Source organism: Poecilia formosa, unplaced genomic scaffold, assembly GCF_000485575.1.
Source record: "Poecilia formosa unplaced genomic scaffold, Poecilia_formosa-5.1.2 Scaffold4, whole genome shotgun sequence".
Taxonomy (NCBI): domain Eukaryota; kingdom Metazoa; phylum Chordata; class Actinopteri; order Cyprinodontiformes; family Poeciliidae; genus Poecilia; species Poecilia formosa.
The window spans coordinates 2,388,196-2,406,500 of NW_006799943.1; the positions used below are offsets into that span (position 1 = coordinate 2,388,196).

The following is an 18,305-nucleotide window of genomic DNA, read 5'->3' on the forward strand; positions in this document are numbered from 1 at the left end:
TTAGATCATGTTATACATGTTTGACATTTTTCAGCTTGGAAATATCAATATCTTGATATTTCCAAACTGAAGGGCTTAATCCTGTCAGAATCTCTCAATACCAAAGCCTCTCACTCTCATGAAAGGTTCATTTTTCCTGTAATTGGTTTCTAACCGTTTGTAACTTAAGCCCCGCCCTCTCTCACTGCTGGGAACCAGATTTGCAGCTCAAACACAAAGTCCTCACACGTGATTTCAAAACTCAGTACAAACTTTTTTTATTTTACAACAATTATGAGTAACCACTGAAATATTTACAAGACATAACAGCACAAATTGGAAAAGAGTCGAACAATTTTTAGTAACTTCAAAACTAGAAATTCTGCAGAAAAAAAACATCTAGAAGAACTTTAACTCTATAAACTACAGTCACTTAGAGGTGAGATCTGAGTTTCTCAAGCAGTGCGCAAAAGCATGAAATATTTACCTAAGCCGTGCGTTATATCAAAATAAATCTTAAAAACGTTTAAAAGTCTTCATCAGAGTCTGAGTCCATGTTGTAGGTGACGGGTTTCCGAGCACGCGAGGGTTTATCCCGAGGTGCCACGGCAACAAGAGCAGCCTCTTCTTGGTCTGAAAACTGGAACATGTCATCTTCCATCCACTTCTTTGATTTCTACAAAAAAATATTTAGATGGTTAACTTTTTGCAATAATGAGTTGAAGTAGAAATCAAGAGCTTTTTGTTAAGACACCAACCTTCACGGCAGCCTGAGGTTTAGCCTTGAGACGCGACATGAGGTCGTCTGAGCTGCTGTCCGACTCGTCGCTGATCACCTGCTTCCGCTTCACAGCGGCTTTGCTTTGCTTTTTTGCTGGAACGGTCCCTTCATCCTCCGAGTCGCTGGAGCCAAACGTGGGAATCTTTTTGGGAGCAGTTTTGGAGGAAACTTTGGGTTTGGAGAGAGCATCTAGAATAGAAGGCTGCTTTTCATCTGGGGGAAAAAAGGGAATTGTGATATTTAAACTGATCAACGGATGAGGACTCAATTTCCGAATTTATACAGTTCACTGCATAAAATCCCAGTTTAAAAAAAAAAAAAAAAAAAAAAGGATTGGTGGTTGTGATGTGACAAAATGTAAACAAGTTCAATAGGTTGGAATAAGGAATGCAAACAATACTCATTAATCAATAACTTGTATCTGTAGTGACATAATGGTGGATGTATGAACTGAGCGTTCTCTGCTGTACCTGATGCCTTCTTCTTGGAGGCAGTGGGTTTCTTGGCTGGAGCTTTTTTGGCTGCCGTCTCTTTGGGTTTCCGTTGAGCTGGAGGTTTGGATGCTGGAGCCGCATCATCAGAGGAAACTGAAACCCAACCAGGATGAAATGATTCACCTTCACATCTTTAGCTCAACACCAGCCAAAAGTAGCCAACAAGTTCTTACCAGATGACTTGGTTTCTGTCTTTTTAACCGTCGTTTTGCTCTTTACCGTCTTCTTCCTAAACATAAAAAAGAGGAAAAGAGAGAGACAAGACTGCAGGTGAGATAGCAGGGCTAAAACTGTGTGTGTGAAAGTTTCAGCTGGTTCTTCCTGCATACGCTGGCTCTGGAGCTTTGGGAGGGGGCGGCGGGGAGTCGACGTCGCTGTCCGACGCGGTGCTGGGCCCCAGGGCGAAGCTCGAATCCTCATCACTGATAACAGACTTCCTCTTTGGAGAACTCTTCTTTCCCCAGTCATCAAATTCATCTTCGCTGTCCGACAGGCTGTACTTCACCGGGGCTGGAGCGTTGCGTAACAGAGGAGGGGGAGAGTTTAGAAACGCACTCATTTACAGAAATATTCTAAACAAGATTAAGAAATGACTGTTAAAGTGAGGAACAGCCTCTGCTGCAGGCGGTTGGAGATAAGAGTGAACACTGACTACATACTTGGGGCGATTGGGATCTAGAGGGGCTAAGCTCTCAGTGAGGGATGCTGGGAAACATAATGAAGCAGATTCACCTTTAGTTTTGCGTTCTATGCGGTCCCTGGGGGCCGCCGCTTCCTCTGCCTCCATGTCACTTCCTGACGAGCCTTCAGACTCATCATCCGACCACGGATTCTTCTTTGACTTCTTGGCGACGGGCTTGAACTGAAGAGTGGTCTGCTTAACAACCTTTGATGTGGCTGGAAGAAGATTTGTTTTACATTTTAATAAACACATGACAGCAATTTCATATGGATGTAGTTAAAAGAAAACAGGCAAGTGTTGCATCACGTATCCCTGCGCCAGAAGTAATATGATCAATCATTTCCTCGTGTTCTCAGTTTTTGTTTGCATATGAAAGCGTATTCATAGTGAGCCATTTAAAGTTTTACTTGTTACTTTTTACCTTTGGAAATGTTTGCTGTTAGGTTTTGGTCAGGAGACATTTACAAAGCATTTCTGATGTTGATCTGTGGTCCACACAGGAAGTCTGTAGGTTCAGTTTTTGGTTTAAGTTGCGCAAGTAGTGATGTAACAACATAAGAACCGACTAAACAATAGTTCCTTAAGATAACTAGTTCTGTTGGCTCAGAATAACCCTTCAAGCACAGCTATAGCTTCAAATGGTTTTTGCGTAACCGTCCTTCAGGGCACTTCTGTAACAGCGAAGAGCAAAAGTGCTCATCACAGTAAGGAGCTGTTAGGAACCAGCTTTAATGAGCATATTGTGCAACTCTACTTAAAGTACACCTCAATAAGAAAGATAAAACCAGGCATTATAACTGGATGACATGTCACAGCTACCTGCTTTACATGCAAATAAAAACAAAGGGCTCAAGACAAAGTGATCAACAGAACAGGTGTGATGACACGTTTCCTCAAGAAACAGGCATCTGTAAGTATTCCTGGTCCAAGATGTGAAAGCCTTAAAATAAACCTAAAACCTGAAAAAAAAGAAAATCTAGCTTTGAATTTCTTCAGTAGGAAGTGGGGTGAAAAAACAACAACAGAAGAACAACAAAAAAACCCCCCCCCCCAGTCCTTTTTTGGAGGGTAGTTTTTTGTTATCCTTGTTGTTTTTTTGTTTGGTTTTTTTTATGATGATAATGTTTTTTATTATTATTATTCTTTTTTTTGGCGGCGCTTTTTTAGTGCACTTTTGTGTCTGTGTGTCCTTTTGGTGTTTTATAACCCATATTGTTTATATCTCATATGTGACAAGAGAGTTTTGTTTTTGTTTTTTCACGTTTTGATTTTGTGTCTGTGTCTTTTTGAGGCTCTTGTTCTTTTTGTGACTCTGCGTTTTGAGGGTGTTCTCACCCTTTGTCTTTTCTTTTCCCTTTTTTGTTTTTTTTCTGTGTTGCTCTGAGAAGCAGCTTCTATAACGAGCTCAGCAAATGCAGCGTTCCACCAGGTGTTTGCTAATCGCTGCTGGCTAGTCTGAAGGAGCTGAGTGGGGGACAAACAGGGAAAGGTTGCTGTGTGAGGCAGATGCTTGAAAACTGCTGCTCTGAGGAGGAAGTTCTCCTCGAAGGCAGAATTAGGTCCACCCAGGCATTTGAACATTTAAATAGTTGCCATGGAGATGAAAGGATTTCTCAAACATGCACCTCTATAGGTATGCGTTTTGGACGAGGGAATTACATTACAAGCAAAGATAAATCAATTTTACATAATACTGACCAATTTCTTTTCACCCTGAACAGATGACATTGTATTTCCAACTGGTTGCTGATAAACTTTATTAGAACTGAGCTTTGATCCAATTAATATAAACATGTGCATGTTGCTGATCCCATTGGAAGTTCAACTACAATTCAAAGTTGGCACCCAGAATCCTCCAGGGTAACCAGATCTCAGCTGTCTGATTAACATGCAAACACACACAGCCACTTCACAGAGACAATCAGCACGACATAAACAAAAGTTCCTGGAGCCCTGCAGACACTTTAAATCATTTGAGCTTTGTTATTATTCCACAGATCAACATAGCTGAGATTCATCAGAGTAGCTTGTTGAGTTCATTTTCTTTAGAAGTTTTATTTTATAACTTCATATACGAAGAAAACTGTTTTCAGTACTTTGTGAGTGTGTTGGTGCCTGGAGACAACTGTTAGTGGCAGGTCTGAATGGGGCTGACTGGTTTCATCAGCATGTGATTTTACTGAGCAGAGTATTTCTCAGGTCACACACTGGAGGATCATATTTCAACAGTCCTGGATCACCAGTTCCACAACACTTACAAGTTTGTTGCTATATCACAAGATGAAAGAGAGGAGTAACATTTGTGGGTCGACTTCAACCCATTTATTCCTTTAAATAATAATAAAAAAACCTCCCAAGCATGATTTGATGCTGTTTTTTTCTCCTAAATGCTCTGGGAACCTTGTTGAAGAATGAAACTGTCATAATAAGACGATGTAGCCACAACTACATATCCCAGTAATTACCATGGAAGTTGTTATTTATAAACATGTCTGATTAACTTATAAACAGAAGGTTGGAGTTCTCAGAGATGTGTGTATCCATGGTTACAGTATAAAAAAGAAAATTCAACAAAATCATTGGTTTGCTCTCCACACCAAATGTTTGGGAACTTTACAAATGATCCTGGTATTTTTCTCTCTCTAGTTTCACCCTTTAGAAAACACTGAATATGGTTAAAATGAGAACTGGCACACATTGTGTTGAAATCTACTTGTAATATGTTATATCTGTTTTGATATTTTATTGCACAGCGTTAAATTGCATATATATTGATAAACAGATGTGAAAATAGATGAACCATAGATCATCAGGGTTATTTAGTTTTTTCTAAGCTCCATATGTTCAATCAGGTCAAAATGTCAAGTATCCTGTCAACTAAAGGAGTCAAAACTAAGACTTTGCATCATATTCAGCCTTTCATGAATTCAAAACATTTTTTCCATTTCACAATATATACCGTGACCTGTATCATGATATATATTGTTGATTTATTGTCCAGCTATAGTTTAATGAATTCAATATGTGCAAATATCAAAATTTTTGTTTAAGTTGAAATTAAACATACTACTTTGATAAAGTAAACTAATATATGTTTAATTACATGTTCAAAAATGGAAGCAACAAGTGAGACCTCTAAGAAAGCTGGTTCACTGGATCTCTGCTTGTAAAGTGAACAGAGTTCTCCTCACCTCTCTGTTTGGGCTCTGGTTTGGCTTTCTTGGCCAGCCGTGACGCCAAGCCCATTTCCTCTGGCTCCACGTTCTCCACCTCCTCATCAAATTCCATCTGCATTACCACATCTTCAGTCTGTCACCAAGATGAAGGAAGAACGAACTGAGTTGGACTCCAGCAGCTGTAATAACCACCAGAGCATGTAGCAGCAGTCCAGCAGTGGCTAACCTTGACTTTCCTGCCTCTCCTGCCCTCTCCTTTCTTCAGGTCAGCCTTCCTGTTGGCCTCAGCCTTCATCGTGCTGGTGATGCGGGGAACGACCCGCCGGCCCTGCGGTGTGGGCAGCGTCTCCTTCTTCACCTTCACAGCTTTGCCTTTGCCGGCCCCCTTCACTGGGATGCCGTCGCTCTCCTTCTCTTTGGCCTCAATGCGCTAAGCAACGAGTAAAACCAGAGTTACTAAACCAAACTGAAAACTATTCATGTGAAGGAGCAGGCAGAAATACCTCCAGCTCCTCTGAGAACGCAGCCAGGTCCTCCCTCCACAGGTCTTCTGGGCTCTTTTTCTTCAGGGTGTTCAGCTCAGTCATCTGTGTGGGATACAATGTAAACTTAGCTAAACCAACCAATATAGTCTTCTAGGTTTCAGTCAGTTTTTACAGGATTACATCATGAAGATCAAAGTTTTAGCTTTTTTTTTTAAGTTCATTTAAAACAGGGACACTGTGCTGAAAACACTTTGTTTTGCACCAGATTTAGCTGAAGCTAGTTTCCATTTGTAGTCCGTTAGCAGGTGAGTAATAAAACAGTCGAATATCAAAACGTATATTGAAATCTATATACAATCACTGTGTTGTCATAAGATTGTAACAATATAAATAGGTCTGTCAGTAAAAATTTTGTTGGATGATAAATTGTCCCAGAGGTTACTGGAGTAAACTATGATACTGTTGTTTTGAGAGTATTTTCAAGTAATGTAATGGTAATGGAAGAAGATGTTTTCAAAGATCAGTAAACTTTAAACTCTAAGGAACATTTAACACTGGAACTGGAAGACATTTTAAATATCCAAAATAATTAAATAAAGACAACAGAAACAACAAATAAAATGAACGAGATCTCTAAACAAAACTGTCCTTCAAAAACTGGCTATTGAGTCCAAATATGTTTACCATGACACCAGTTAATTTAGCAGCTGCACTGGTCAGATCATGTCCACATCACTGCATACTGGCTGTCTGCAAACAGCAATGGTCCATGAACCCAGCCGTGTGGGACACCCATGTTAATGAGCGTAGTAATGTAGTCACCTTAGCATCCCTCTGTCGGCACAGCTCCTCCTTCTTCTCCTTGGTGAGGAACCACATGGGCATGCTCAGCAGGTAGTTGTAGTCTGGTCCACTGTCATCCTCTTTTTCTGCTCCTTCCTCCTCTTCGTCCTCCAACTCCTCATTCTAAAAAACCCCAAACAGAATAAAGATCATACAGTGTAGGTTTGACGGTCTTGTTGCGTCAGCTAAATATTTCTTTAGAAAGGGTCCTACCTTTTCCTGAGCCTGTTTCCAAGCTTTAACTGGGTCCGAGTCGTAGCCCATTTTCTGAAGCATGCGAATCAGCTCCTTTTTAGGCTTGTTTTCTACAAGATGAGAGGGAATCAGAATGAGTTCAGGGTTCACCAACTGAAATGTAAAATGTCTTGAAGCTGTTATGAATGGAATTTAAGACTTGTACCACAGCAGAAATGTACAAAAGAAAATCACAAATAAATAAATAGCATGGGTTGGCAACAGAAGTGAACCAATGGGAAGACGAACATCGTCCAGCCAACTGATGTTAACTTTGCACTTTTCCATAATGAATGAAAAAAGCCAAGTAGCTAGCAAGCATATTAGTATATTAGCAGCTAGTTACTGTTAGCTGAAACTGCCTTGAGTCACAGAAGGCAATGTTGTCTGTGCATCATTCAAAGTTTTGCGTAATGTTAAAGTTCCACAAGAAAGAAAATCTACATTAGAATGAGACTAAATAGTTCTGCCACAACAAAATTTAAGACCTGAGATTTATTAATTTAAGGTCAGCTTGTTCACTGAATTTAAGACATTTTAAGGCCTTTAATATTAATATAAGGTACATGAATTTAAGATATTTTGAGTGTCACCCTGAAGTTAAAAGGAGAATTACTAATAACCTGCTAAAACTTTTTTTTTACTGTTAACTGAAATACAAACAATTAAAACCTTGCATCTCTGTTTTTAGTCATTTGTTTTCTTGTAAAAAATCAATTGTATTGATCATCCTTCACATCTGTTTGGACTTCTACTGGCACAAAGTAAGAATTTATATTTAAAAGTCAGATGTTTTTGATGCAAGAACAACATAACATTGTGTAAAGCTCAAAAGAGTCCATTTTTACATAATGCTGCCACTGTAAAGGTCAAATGTGCAACTTACCAATGACCAAGGTGCCCTGAATTTTCTCCAGGATGAAACGGGCCTGGTTTGACAGTTTGGCGCTTTCTGCTCCGAGCATCCCGGCCAACCAGTCCTTCCTCAAGACATAGTATTTCATCCTCAACTCAAAAAAGTCTTTGAGGATATCCTGAACAGACTCGTACTTCTTCAAGCTGCCCACATGGTCAAACAGAACCTAAAATGGGTCATATATGCAAAATTGATTTAAGTATTTGTATTCGTAGTCATGTGTTGTGGGTGCGTGACCCTAAGCTGCAGCCGTTACCATGGAGTTGCAGGTGAGCGGGCTCTGCAGCTTGAAGACTTTGTGGAGGCCGGCAGCCTCCGCCTCCCTCAGCTTCTCCTCAGACATCTTGATGACGAAGCGGACCGTGGTGTCGGTGTGATAGTCCTTATAGTCGGTGATCAGAGGAGGAACCTTCTCTGTTCCGTTCAACATCGGCTCCAGAACGTTCTCCTTGTAGGCCTAACGCATGATGCACAAACTTCAGTAAAACAAACTCGACATTCCGAGGAAAGAACACTTCCACTAAGCGGGTCTTTAACGTGTCTGGGCTTAAAACGACTGACCTGGGTCCAGGTTTTGACGGGCAACTCAGAGATCTCAATGGTGGTGGAATCAATGATGGCCACCTCTCCACTGTTCATGTACTGGTTATCCATCACCTGCTCGATCGTGCCTCTGAAGTTCTTGTAGTTTGGAAGCTAGGGAAAGAACAATTAATTCATCGGTTTTTAACTCTAGGTGTGACATTTAAAGATGCGAGTCTTTCAGTGTCTAGTGATTCAATTTGATTCTGAAATTATTTTCAATTCAGAAACCAATTTTTCTATTTAAAACAGCCTAGAGATTTTGCTTAAATTACGTTACTGACAAGGAAAAGACAATGTAAACACAGAACATTTATTTAAAACTTATAGAATAAGTTTCCATACTGTATCAAATTCCATAAGTTTTATATGTGTGTGTGTGTGTGTGTGTGTGTGTGTGTTACGACTGACGGCGTAAAGTCAATTATTAAATGATGAGTGTGCAGGTGCCCGTCCCTGATTGGTTCAAAGACGACGACGGAGATGTCGTATTGGCTGCTTTCCGGAGGTGACGGATATAAAGGCTGCTGAAGCGGACTTCCTGTGTTCCATCCTCGACTTATCTCCACCGGCCACACCCCTTTCCTTTGTTTGTCTGTGTTGGAGTTCTGGAGTGTAGGAGTGAGCTGCCGTTTATGTTTCCTTAGTTTTCTCATGTTTTTCTTAGTTAGGAAGGTAAGTTTTTGTCTTTTGGTTTATTTGCTTTCGATTAGGTAAGTTTCTGTTACTATTTAGGTAGTTTCCTTTTGTTTGTTGTTTTCGGCGATAGCTCATTCTGAAGTCAAGTACTCCAGTGGGAACATCTTTATCAAATACATCTTTTTAAGATAAATAATTATCAACTGATCAATTTTGTGTGTGTCGGTTGCTGAGATCAGAGGAGGATGGTTCCTTCATGTTGCGACCTGGCTCCCCCTAGACTGGTTGTAACAGTGTGTGTGTGTGTGTGTATTGTAGAATAATTTTTTTTTCTGCATCTCTGGTGACATTGCAGACCCCCACTCCCTCTTCTCACCATGGGCAACGGTTCCTGGCCGTTGAGCATCCGGTGGATGTTGCTGATGATCTCCCGGATGTCGTAGTTGGGGATCTTGCTGGCCCAGCCGGTCCCGATACCTTCAGAACCATTAATCAGCACGGTGGGGATGATGGGAATGTACCACTCGGGCTCAACGCGCTGATTATCGTCGTAGTTGTACTTGAGCAGGTTGTCGTCCACTGCTGGGAAAACGAGGCGAGCCAAGGGGCTAAAAGCAGAAAAAAGACCAGACATTAGCGTCGTGTTGTAAATAACGACCCGGAGCGTCTTCGACTTGGAGTCGGTGAAAGCGTGTTGGGACCTGAGCATGGTGAAGATGTATCGAGGGCTGGCTGAGTCCTTGCCGCCGTGCAGCCTAGTTCCAAACTGTCCCAGAGGCTGCAGCAGGTTCATGTTGTTGCTTCCCACAAAGTTCTGGGCTAAACCGACAATGGTCATCATCAGAGATACCTGGAAATTAAAAATTAACTTTTAATTAAAATCAGAACTGATCACAATGTAAAGCAGGTAAAATAAAAATCCATTTCAAGCTAAAAATAATGAATTAATAACTACGATCAATGACCTTTTTAAAAGAATTATTCTTTAACACAAATAACATTTGATAATGAAGGTTAGGGCAATAAGGCTTAAAAATAAAAATTGCAGATTTATTTTCATACCAGATCCGATTTTAATCTATTTTTTTTTCTCCTCACTTTCTTTTCTAAAAATCAAAATTACAAATGACAAATTTGTCATTTCAAATAAATATAAGTTTTAAAACGTTTGTCAAAAAAAAAAGTCGGCCATCACTCTGGACTATAAAAAGCAAAATTTTCCATTTTTTCCAAAAATGAAATCTTAAACCTAAATGTGATTAATTGGTAAAATTGATTTATTGTAATCTGATTTACAGGCTCTCACCTCCCCATGGTGGTAGGCTGACATCTCGGCCACTGAGCCGGCCAGCTGGGCCACCTTCACCTCCCGCTTATCGTTCCTCTTAAAGCAGCAGTACAGCACCTTCCTCTGTCCTGGTTTCAACCCTTTAACACAGAGAACACCAGCATGTTACACCAACCTACTGGACTGAAGTCAGGTTTCTTTTTAAAGCACAGAAATAATTCCACCTACCATCCACCAAGCAAGGAATGGACCTCTCATTGTCAGAGTTGGAGAAAAGAACGAGCTCCTTGTTGACGAAGTCATTATAGGACAAGGACTTTGTTGACTGACCATACAGGTAGTCCTGGAAACCAGGTAGACATGTGATGCTTTATTTTAAATATCTATAAAGCAGTAAGTTTATTAAACCAGTCGGCCTTTACCTCTGGAAGGTTGTGCTCCCTGCGCTGGCGCCTGTTGTTCATGAAGTTGGTGAGCCATTCTTTCCTCTCATCCACCTTCTTCTTGCTAAAGGCCTATCAAACAACGTCAGTCCATTAAATATGAGACAGTTATATCCATCATCGTGTCAGAGGCAGATTAGGAAGATCTTACAAGGGTGATAGCTTCATCATCTGCAGGGCCAGAGTACTTAAAGGGGATACGATGTCTCTGCATATCCAAGAAGTACTCCTTGGCTTCCTGTGATGTGCTGGTTCCCAAACCTGGAGGGATTGTGCAGCACAACAAAAGAAGTTATAGAAATAAAACAGAGTCAACAGCCAGAAACTGTATTCTTGACAATAACTGTGCTGCTTACTTGACTGTGTTCTACTACCACACAGGGGTTTGGAACAAACCTTTGTAGTATTTGATTTTCCAGGATCTGTGGTTAGGCTGGCTCTCCTTCCATGCGTTGAATTCAGGGATGCTGTAGAAGGACAGCTGGCTTTTCTTGAAAGATACCTAAAGGAATGGAAAAATTATTCTGTTCAGGAAAACTGGACAAAGGTAGAAAATGGAAAAACAAATGTTAATAAAACAATGTATCCTATACCGTTTCTAACACTAGAGGGCAGTGCTGTTATAAACATGGTGGGTCTTATGAAATCCTTGTTCACTGAAACTCAAAATTGTGACCTTCAGCTGAAAGTTATTCAACTTAAAACAACTAAAACTGGAACAATTACGTGTGTGGGTCTGTAATTAATGATCATTTTAGTCATTTATTATTTTGACAACTAATTGGATACAAAAAATTGGAACATTAGTCAGATTTTTCATTTAGGCCCCTCTTTTTTTTAAACAATAAAATATTTTTATTCCCTAAAATGCAACAACAGCATTCCTTTAGTGAGTGTTTGATCATTTGTACAGATAAAAAAAATATATTTCTAACAACATGTGAAAAGCTCAGGCCTTTCTGTTGGACTTGACATCAACATAGCATAGGGCTAACCTGTTGACAGATTAATAACTGAACAGCAAAAGTGGTTAATAGGAGATTTTTTTTTTTTTTACAGAATTTGAACCAGGTGAAGTTAAAACTGCCATTTGATGAGTTCTGGGTAGAATGCCTTTACAGACAGTTTTTTTCTGTTGAATGCAAAACATTTACATTTTTTGTACAGTTTTTGCTTACTGTCATATTTTCAGCCATTATTTTAGTCTGTATACTATAGCAAACAATTAATTTATTGCTAAATACATTGAGGATTATTTTGATAATCGATTCATCACGATTAATCGCTTCAGCCCTAATCTTGAGTCCATTTACCTTGATGATGGGTGTGATGAACTCTTCTAGAAAGTTGTGGTGAAGCAGCGACGGCCAGTTGTGATGGATGAAGTTGATCAACAAGCCCTTAATGTGGGATCCATCTTGGTCCTGTCAAAAACAACAAATATAATTCAGTCACATTGTAAAGATTTGTGGAAACTGATGTCAATGGTTCTGCATAACTTTTCATAGCTTTTAAATTTTACAGAGTCCTGTTAATGTTGGTGTAAACATACAGTAAGGGTAATCTGACCAAAGCTCTCTGTGCTTATAAAGCGTCTACATATTGTTGTTTCTATTGGGTATCAGTTGGCAGTTCATAGCTTACACCAGACAGATTGAGTAAATACAGGACGGACAAAGGGAACGACGGACAGATCCATTAAAGAATAGATGGACAAATATAAAGGTAAATGAATGAAAATATTTTTTTTAACTTCAGATATTTATTATGCTGACATGAGCCAGGAAATAAAGTCTGGACATAAAAAAGAATAAGATGCTAGGTCACCTGATCTGTCATGATCATGATCTTCCCGTAACGCAGCGTCTTCAGGGATTCTGGGTCACTGTAGTTTTTCTTGTACTGAAGACCGAGGATCTTGATGATATTGTTGATTTCAGCATTTTCCATAATCTGAGGAAGAAGACGACAAAAAGAAAGTTATCATCAGTTCTCCATGCTAGACTTGGTTTTTCTGACAAAACCAGTTAATGTGTTCAAGCTTTGAATGCCACAAACGTAATTCACCAAAAACCTTTAAAGGGGCAGCATTATGTGCTTTAAAGGCAATTAGTTAATTGATTATGCTATAAAATGGCATTATGTGACATTCAGTTGTTATAAAAATGCTACACATTAAAAACAACTTTGTAATTTAAACGCCTTGAAATTGGGCATCTGTCTCTTTAAAAAACCCCATGCTCTACCTACAGGAAGTCATCACAGCAGCACTCCTCTATTAACCCCTTAACAACGTTTTTACCAGTGTTGCATTGAGAAGCAGCTCCTATAATGAGCTCAGCAGATGAACAATTCCACCAGGTGTTTGCTAATTGCTGGTGGCTAGTCTGAAGGAGCAAAGTGGGGGGTTGAAGGAGAGAGAAGCTCAAAAGCTTGGAAACTGCAGCTTTGCCTTGAAGGAGGTGGTAGGTCCACCCAGCTGTTTTTCACAGCTGAGTGGTTGCCACAGGAGATTAAAGGCATGTTTTTGATGGGGGATGCAAAGCTGAAAAGAAAAGTGCATTTTACATAACACTGCCCCTTTGATTCTCTACCACCTCTGGTCTGAACTTCCTGCTGTGGAGCGCCACCTGTTTGTGAGAAGCCTCCCGGACGTTGAGCATCTTTCCCCTGAGGGGGAACACACCGAAGCGGTCCCGTCCCACCACTCCCAGCCCAGACACAGCCAGCGTCTTGGCTGAGTCTCCCTCAGTAAGGATCAGCGTGCAGCCAATGGAGTTTTTCCCACCTGTCAGAAAACGGTTAACACTGAATGGCTGCAGTTTCAGTTTTTTTTTTTTTAAATGATAACAGAGGTGAGAGAAATTACCTGCATCGTTGGCGTCGTCCAGTTTCGGGACTCCTTTGATCTTGGTGTGCTTCACCGCTGAGCATTTCTTGTTGAGCTGAGACTGAGCTTTGAACTTCACCCAGTTCATGATGCTTTCCACGATCCCACATCCTGTGGCCTACAAGGACAAATAAACAAGGAGCGTTTAGAGACAGACGGATATCCGAGTTCTACACAAACCGCTTTGTTAAACCAGCACCTGTTTTATGAACTTGTCACCCAGTGGACAAGTGGAGCCAAACTTCTTCTGCTGTAGGGTCATATTCTCTTTCGTCTGAGAGTCAAAAGTGGGGTTTTCGATCAGGCAGTTGACAAACAGCCACATGTGGTTTTTCACCTAGAAAGACAAAGACATGTAGGAAATGAGGCTGCAGCTAATGATTATTTTAACTGATAGCTATCAATTATTCTAAGCAGATAAAATTGGCACAATAAAAATCTCAATTACCTACATGAGCTTATTATAAACAAGGTTAGAAATACAAAAAAATAATAATAATTCAATTCCTTTTTTTTTTTTTTTAAATAAGCACTTCATTGCCCAAAATATATCAGCATTTGTTTATGGTGAATTTGATCATTTGTAGCAGTGCATTTGCATTTGCAACTAAAGAAAAATATTTTTAACAACAACAATATAAGGCTAAAAAAATACATCATGATACAAGCGTTTCACATCAGTTTATATTTATAATTATTGATTAGTTTTTTTATTTTAAATATCTGAAATACTGCCAAACTGGTGACATTCCTCTTACTGGTTTATCCAGTTTTTTAATTAATTAATTAATTTATTTTTTAAGCAGTTATGAGGCAGGATGGCAAAACCTTAAACTGCTGCTGCAGCAAGTTACTCAACAGGTTGTTGCTAGGTAACCAAAGAATGAGTGAGTTGATGCCACCAGCCTTGCATAGCGGGCCTAGAGGTTGAGCTGCCAAAGCCTTTCCTCTGCCTACATCCCCCAGAATGCTGTGTGGGTCTTGATTGGAGTTCAGCAAAAACATTGGAAATTCTATCAGATGTACAAAGCATCATCTATTGATATTGATCACGTGTCCATAGCAATGTATATTGTTACTGATTAATTGTCCAGCCCTTTATCAACATGTTTGATTTTATATATAGAAAAGAAGGAGAAACAGGAAGGACTGGGTTTAAAGTACAAGATAAAATTTGAAACAATGTGAGTCCATGGAAAACTTGACATTTTTACAAGAAAAATATTAGAACAGAAAATGTAAATCAAAATACCTGGAAAGGCTTGACAGTCACGCCGGCTTTGTTCTTCTTCTTCACCACTTCAATGAGCTTTCCAACCACCTGGTCAGCCACATAGTCTATGTGTCTGCCTCCCTGAGAGCCAAAGGAAACAATCAGCACATCTTATTAACACAAGAAATGTTTTCAGTCAGAAATGACAGAGTTCTGGAGAGCAGCCAGATCTGAACTTAGCTGCCAAAACACAGCCAGTCAGTTCAGCTGTTCATTCTTACAAATAAAACAAAGAACGTCAAGAATCTTACAGCTGATGAAGTTATGAATATGAGGTAATACCTTTGTGGTGGCAATGCTGTTGACAAAGCTGACTTGCTGGAAGCCTTTCTCGCTCATGGTGAGACAGACCTCCCAGCGCTCATTGACCACCTCATGGACCACAGAGAGGGGACTGCCCAGCTCGTCCACCTTGTCCTTCACATACATGTCCACGTAGCTGCGAAAACCTGACACCTGGAGAGGAACAGCAGGATACAGTTTAAAAGCTTTGATCTAAGGGCATCTAGAGGCCAAAGATGGCAGAGAGAAAGATTTTTTTTTTCTTATGATTTTGTATTTATCATTCAACTACTGACAAAAACTCAAGATACATTGCCTCATATCAAAGATAATGGACACAGTCTGATATTAAAGGAATACACAAAGGACCGTGTTTTGAAGAAATTCAACTCTATAACTCAAGGTTTCCTTTTTTCCTCCCTATTCAGACTTTAAAAATGCTCTAATCAAATCCAATATTCTAGACCATGGGTCAGAAACCTCATCAATAACCAAGAGCCATGTCTGCCTTCTTCCCAGCTCAACAGCATTTATTTAAAGACACAAAAGCAACATGATTCATTGATGAGAAAAAGCTCATCTCTATAAGACCTGCTACAGGATATTTGTTCAGATTTTTAAACTATTTCATTTTTGGGTTTGTTACTATGATGGAATATTAGGACCATACTAAGGAAAAATGTAAATTACAAGGATAAAAACATCAAATCTCAAGAAGAATAAAGTCAAAATCCTACAAGAATAAAGTCAAAATGAGACTTTATTTTTGTAGGATTCTGACTTTATTCTCTTAATATTTTGACTGTACTTTTGTTCTTTTATCATCTTAGCAATATCCTAATAATCCGTGGTATAATACATTTTGTTCTGGAATTTAATAAACAGTTTTGTCAATGAGGTGTTTGATATTTGAAACTTTTGAACCTCAGTGCAAAAAAAAGAAAGAAAGAAAAGTTTGTCATATTAATGTTATTCTTTGGGGAAATCTTATGAATATATTGCACAAAAACACCCAAGAAAAACTGTTAAAGCTAGCATTCATAGCATGATTACCTTTACATTTTAAAATACTGTTAAATTCTTTAGTAGTTTTGACCGAAGTTATTATGAGGCACAGAGTAATTCTAGAGTGAAGACTGTAGGAAGCCTGTAGCTATATACAGAATTAAAGATTAGCCAGGAAATCTACAAAACAAGAAGAAATGTTGATTTCGTTTTAACCTGATACTTCAGTGTTTTTACATCAATTAACCTAAGTTAAAGTTGGCTTTTGAGGAGACAGTCCACAGAAAGATGCACAAAAGCTACTTGTTCTTAAATTCAAGTCAAAATCCTCCTTAATTCTGACCTGAAACTAGTCAAATAAAACACCTGCAGGGGGGAACCTGAACCAGCAGTGACTTACAGGCAGCCTCTTGCTGTTGAAGAACACTTTGACTCCCTTGGAGGAGCCAGCGATGTCGTACGCTCTCCTGGTCATCAGAGCCACCGTGTCTTTGTCCAGGATGCTCATCTTAAACTTGGCCAGGTCCGGCCTGAAGGTGATGCAAGTGTACTCCTCTCCTTCAAAAGGTTTGATGCTGGCGTCTCCCACTCTGCCCATGTTGTCGTACCAGGTCTGTGGAAACAGAGTACTGATGTTAAACTGAATTTTCTCCTTTTAGGAAACAACCAAACAGATCAATATAACTCGTAGCTCCTCCCACCTGCTTGAAAACCTTCTTGGACTCCTTACAAGCAGTCTCCACGGTGAACTTTGTACTGAAGATATTGCAAAGTTTGGCGCCGTATCCGTTACGGCCACCTACATGAAAACAAGGAGGAAATTATTTTCCAGCATTATTGTTTTTCCAAAAACTTGATGTTGGAAATAAATAAATTAATCGCATAATAAATTAAAACGAGTCGGATAAACTCCATGTACATTTCTTTCTTTCTACCAAAACATGGATGACACAAATCTTCAGTTTGGTGATTTGGTCTCAACTAGATCAATTTTTTAAGGAAACTTTTATGTACAGATTTCAGTATTTATTTTACTTGTCATTTTGGGTGTTTGGTTTATTTATTTTGGATATTTAAAATATCTTACAGTTCCAGTGTTATATGTTCATTGGAAATTAAAGTTCCGTACCTGCAGTATTATGCCATCATGTCATTTGAAAATGGTCTCTAAACAATAACATTATTTATCACAATACCTTCTGGGACAACTCATCGTCCAGAAGTTTGCTGGCCTAATCAAAAACAATAAACACAACACAATCAGCCTCACCCGTGACCTTCTTCTCGTCGTCGTCATAGTTACTGGACGTGAGGAGCTGCCCGAAGATGAGCGCAGGCACGTAGACCTTCTCCACCTTGTGCTCCACCACAGGGATCCCTTTCCCGTTATTCCACACGCTGATGGTGTTGTTCTCCCTATAAAGAAACGCATGTTACCATCCAACTTCTCTGTGAGGAACTATGAGCTGCAGTGTAAACTGATGAGCAGAGATGACTCACACGTCGATGTTGACTCGGATGCAGGACATGCTCTTGTCCCTTTGCTTATTGTCGGCTGCATTTACTATCAGAAGAAAAAGAAAAACTTTAATATAAGAAAAGGGAACACAATACGGGATGATTGACGTTGCTCTTCTTTTTAAAGTCAGAAATGCTAATCACTCACCGAGTATCTCATCAAAAATCTTGTAGAGCCCGGGAACAAACGTCACGTCGCGGCAGTTCAGTCCTACGCCCTCGTCATACACCCACATTTGCTGGGGAAAGATGCCAATTAGCAATTACAGCGATGCGCGCGCACACGCTCTGTTAGGCGCTCTCAATCAACCTCCTGCAGCGCCAAAAGTGACAACACACAAAATCTTGGAAAACAGTGAGGTGATTTCTTACTTGGCTGACAGGCTCTACAGAGCCTATGTAAGTGTCTGGCCTGAGCAGAATGTGCTCCAGCTGCGTCTTCTTCTGGTAGATCCTCTCCACCGACAGTCGCTTCGGATCCTTCTTTGTCTTTTCCAGCGGCTTATTTTCCAAATAGGCCTGCAGGACACGCCATAAAGTTTGACTAAGTTGATTATATCCACACGATTAATAATTCTATTCAATCAACTCCAAGTCTGATTTGATTCAATCTGATTGGCTTCCTTAGACAATTTTTTTTTCTTTTCTCTGTCTGGCCGAAAAGGATATTTTGCTTCAACTCCATGTGTTTTGTAACTTTAAAATGAATAGCTAAAATATATAAAGGGAACATTTCACTTTAATTTTGTGTGTGGCTCCAAATCCAGGCCTCCATTGGTTAATAAATTTGATTTC

The 18,305-nt window shown here is 39.7% G+C and overlaps 1 protein-coding gene across 1 annotated transcript in view; it reads right to left on the reverse strand.

Moving 5' to 3' along the window:
- Nucleotides 1-232: 232 nt before the first annotated feature.
- The window catches only part of top2a (DNA topoisomerase II alpha), a 27,015-nt gene continuing 8,942 nt past the window's right edge, over nucleotides 233-18,305 (reverse strand). Inside the window, exons 2-35 of the mRNA XM_007559696.2 lie at nucleotides 17,883-18,029; nucleotides 17,659-17,749; nucleotides 17,493-17,556; nucleotides 17,263-17,408; nucleotides 16,694-16,791; nucleotides 16,393-16,605; nucleotides 14,988-15,161; nucleotides 14,685-14,786; nucleotides 13,632-13,769; nucleotides 13,412-13,550; nucleotides 13,173-13,330; nucleotides 12,370-12,495; nucleotides 11,856-11,966; nucleotides 10,939-11,044; nucleotides 10,694-10,803; nucleotides 10,522-10,614; nucleotides 10,328-10,442; nucleotides 10,118-10,239; nucleotides 9,513-9,661; nucleotides 9,188-9,419; nucleotides 8,152-8,286; nucleotides 7,847-8,047; nucleotides 7,561-7,756; nucleotides 6,654-6,745; nucleotides 6,420-6,563; nucleotides 5,616-5,699; nucleotides 5,339-5,542; nucleotides 5,128-5,245; nucleotides 1,987-2,151; nucleotides 1,584-1,764; nucleotides 1,428-1,483; nucleotides 1,231-1,347; nucleotides 738-973; nucleotides 233-655 (exon numbers count right to left, since the gene is read on the reverse strand). Coding sequence (XP_007559758.1) covers nucleotides 506-655; nucleotides 738-973; nucleotides 1,231-1,347; nucleotides 1,428-1,483; nucleotides 1,584-1,764; nucleotides 1,987-2,151; nucleotides 5,128-5,245; nucleotides 5,339-5,542; nucleotides 5,616-5,699; nucleotides 6,420-6,563; nucleotides 6,654-6,745; nucleotides 7,561-7,756; nucleotides 7,847-8,047; nucleotides 8,152-8,286; nucleotides 9,188-9,419; nucleotides 9,513-9,661; nucleotides 10,118-10,239; nucleotides 10,328-10,442; nucleotides 10,522-10,614; nucleotides 10,694-10,803; nucleotides 10,939-11,044; nucleotides 11,856-11,966; nucleotides 12,370-12,495; nucleotides 13,173-13,330; nucleotides 13,412-13,550; nucleotides 13,632-13,769; nucleotides 14,685-14,786; nucleotides 14,988-15,161; nucleotides 16,393-16,605; nucleotides 16,694-16,791; nucleotides 17,263-17,408; nucleotides 17,493-17,556; nucleotides 17,659-17,749; nucleotides 17,883-18,029 — 4,713 coding nt within the window. The 3' untranslated portion in view covers nucleotides 233-505. The remainder of the gene's footprint in view (nucleotides 656-737; nucleotides 974-1,230; nucleotides 1,348-1,427; nucleotides 1,484-1,583; nucleotides 1,765-1,986; nucleotides 2,152-5,127; nucleotides 5,246-5,338; nucleotides 5,543-5,615; nucleotides 5,700-6,419; nucleotides 6,564-6,653; nucleotides 6,746-7,560; nucleotides 7,757-7,846; nucleotides 8,048-8,151; nucleotides 8,287-9,187; nucleotides 9,420-9,512; nucleotides 9,662-10,117; nucleotides 10,240-10,327; nucleotides 10,443-10,521; nucleotides 10,615-10,693; nucleotides 10,804-10,938; nucleotides 11,045-11,855; nucleotides 11,967-12,369; nucleotides 12,496-13,172; nucleotides 13,331-13,411; nucleotides 13,551-13,631; nucleotides 13,770-14,684; nucleotides 14,787-14,987; nucleotides 15,162-16,392; nucleotides 16,606-16,693; nucleotides 16,792-17,262; nucleotides 17,409-17,492; nucleotides 17,557-17,658; nucleotides 17,750-17,882; nucleotides 18,030-18,305) is intronic.